The 2,540-nt window shown below is 45.2% G+C and overlaps 1 protein-coding gene across 1 annotated transcript in view; it reads right to left on the bottom strand.

Annotated features, from left to right (window-relative positions):
- The window catches only part of Hwt (SH2 domain-containing adapter heavyweight), a 167,611-nt gene extending 165,328 nt beyond the window's left edge, over positions 1-2,283 (bottom strand). Inside the window, exons 1-2 of the mRNA XM_078195990.1 lie at positions 2,277-2,283; positions 1,566-1,723 (exon numbers count right to left, since the gene is read on the bottom strand). Coding sequence (XP_078052116.1) covers positions 1,566-1,723; positions 2,277-2,283 — 165 coding nt within the window. The remainder of the gene's footprint in view (positions 1-1,565; positions 1,724-2,276) is intronic.
- Positions 2,284-2,540: the final 257 nt, after the last annotated feature.

Here is a 2,540-nt window from a genome sequence, read left to right as displayed (position 1 = left end):
TAAAACAATCCAACAAACCATCGACTCATCGGATAAACCATAATTTGCAGAACAGACTAGAAATTATATGAAGTATACAAAGATTTTTCACCCCTTGCAATGTTCTTTTCGCGATTTGTGGAATAAAATATCTGTAACTTTAAACCTTCAATTGAAGTATATCGGCCGGACGTCTTATCAGTCTTCAAAATGAGCTGCAAAATTTCTGATCACTATTTTACGATTAAGAAGCTATCGAAAATGTTAGGACAGTATACAAGGGACAGAGCTTATCCGCAGAGGAGATAAATTAAAAGGATGCAAGAAGTTTCTACCAAATCTCTGCCAAATTTAATTACTGCGACTTGTCGAGCCTCTCAAAATCTCACATTAACCACTTACCAGACGGAGACCAGTCTACCTAGTGATGATGATTTCTAGCAATAACCTGTCAAGTATGGAAATTATTCTGTTCTTTCAAATTAGAATAAAAATCTTGTCCTCTTTTCGTCAGTAATTAAGCATTCAAGAAAGTGAAGGTACAGGGTGACTATATATATTTTCGTTCCCTCCTAAGAGATTATTAGAATTGAATAATATCTATTCAGTGTAACTATGAAGAAAATAGAAATAAACTACAAGATGCTAAAACGTTTACTAAACTGGTATTGAAATTCTGCTAAATTTCTACTAGAAGTTGTTACAGCGGTATCACAACGAAGTCAAACTTCCCAAAACTCAATCAAAGTAAACGTTTATAATATTAAAAAAAAAAATCGTTTCAATAATTGCGAACAAATTTCAGCAGAAGTATACGTTCGGAGTTCTATAAACCGATTGACAATCATTCACAACCATTCAAATCCTGGAAGCTCCGACTAGCCTCGGCAAATCACAGAAAATCCAGTAATACCACCGGAAACAACAATCGACTGGCTCCGAGCGTGAAAGTAACCGGGGTCACGAATCGACACCAACAGCAGACAGTCAGACGGCAAGCTAGGCCACGTGTTCCCGGAGTGCTACTAGCGAGATCAGCGGGAGAAGTCCGACAACCATAACAAGAGTGTCGTACATTCTCTGTGAAAGCTCTTCGGGATCCGCTGAATCCCTGCCGGACCACTTGACCACCGAAACGTGTCGCGAAAACGCGACATAACACTCGGTCAGGCAGCAAGCAGAGGGATAATCTTACAGGAGGCTTTGAAAGCCACCAAAATACGAAGATTTTGGATCGCGAGACTTCAGGGCCGAACTACACCGTGGAAAAAGTAGCTAATCACGCGGTCGTCGCGGATGACGGTTCGCCAGGTGCGGAGGAACGAGTAACGTATGTTTACACTCGCACAGACTGACGCAGCAGAGGGACGCGTGTGTACGTGGGCTGGCGTAACGTCGCGGGGTCGTTAGGCTCTCTCTCTCTCTCTCTCTCTCACTCTCTCTCTCGCGCTCGGATTCTCTCTCTCTCCCACGGATTCTCTCGCACACTATCGCAGTCTCTCGCGCTCGCTCGCTCGCTCTTTCCCTTTCTCGCCGCCTGTCTCCCGTGCTGGAACACGGCGGTTGATCTTCAGCAATGGACTCACCTTTCGCGGGGAGGACGGGACCGGAAGACGGAAGCTGTATGGTGGCACAAGGCTGGCTGGCGCCGGCCCCACGACGCACGCAGTCTGGACGATCTCGGATGGGCACAGGTGTAAAATCTCCGAAGACGCGGCTACGCCGCTCGAGTGATCGGTGTGGACTGCAGAAAAGCCCGCAGATGATATCAGAGACTTAGGGGTGACTGCATGACATCATCGCCGGCCAATCGCGGCGCAGCCGGCTCTGCGCACGCGTGCAACCCCTCGCCGCCGGGGCTCTTGCGATATATCGCAATCGATTGCTCAACTTCGCGCCCCCGGAACGGCGCGCGACTCGCCGCGGATACGCTGCGAACCTCCGTTCGAATTCGCGCGGGAAAACGGCGCAGGGGTTGCTCGTGGTTTATTCTTCTCGCACGCAGATGTGAAAGAAATTTTTCGAAGATTTTAGCGCTGGCAATTCCTTCGGAGAATTCAAGTATTTCTGGAGCGCTGATCTGCTGTATATTTAACTGGGAACGTCAGTTAATAGGTGGTGAAGATTTCCCACAAACTTTTGAGTATAATAGATTTTTATAGGAATTTAGATTCTCGTAGATCTTTTTAAGAAATTTAAAAGAAGACGCGAATCGCATATTATTATGCAAAAATATCAAACCACCTAATTGATCTTTAAAAACTCAGCATTCTAAGATTAACGACAATCGCGCAAACCCATCATTTTTGTAAAATTATAAGTTCTAGGACGCCGAGCTAAATTCTAATGCAAATAGCTTCGAAATTGAATGCGTTATTAATGGCTGGCTGCTGTAACGATTTACATGGACTTCAATTCACGGAATTAAACGAAATTTCGGACATTCAATGGTACAATTGAAACGGTTACAGAAGGGAGGGAGGCACAAAGCATGTAAACGGAGGCCATAGGGCAATTACCTCGGAGGGCAAAGATATTTCCATTGAATCGGAAATGCAGTT

This window comes from Augochlora pura, chromosome 2, assembly GCF_028453695.1.
Source record: "Augochlora pura isolate Apur16 chromosome 2, APUR_v2.2.1, whole genome shotgun sequence".
Taxonomy (NCBI): Eukaryota; Metazoa; Arthropoda; class Insecta; order Hymenoptera; family Halictidae; genus Augochlora; species Augochlora pura.
This window is presented reverse-complemented; position numbering and strand designations above follow the sequence as displayed.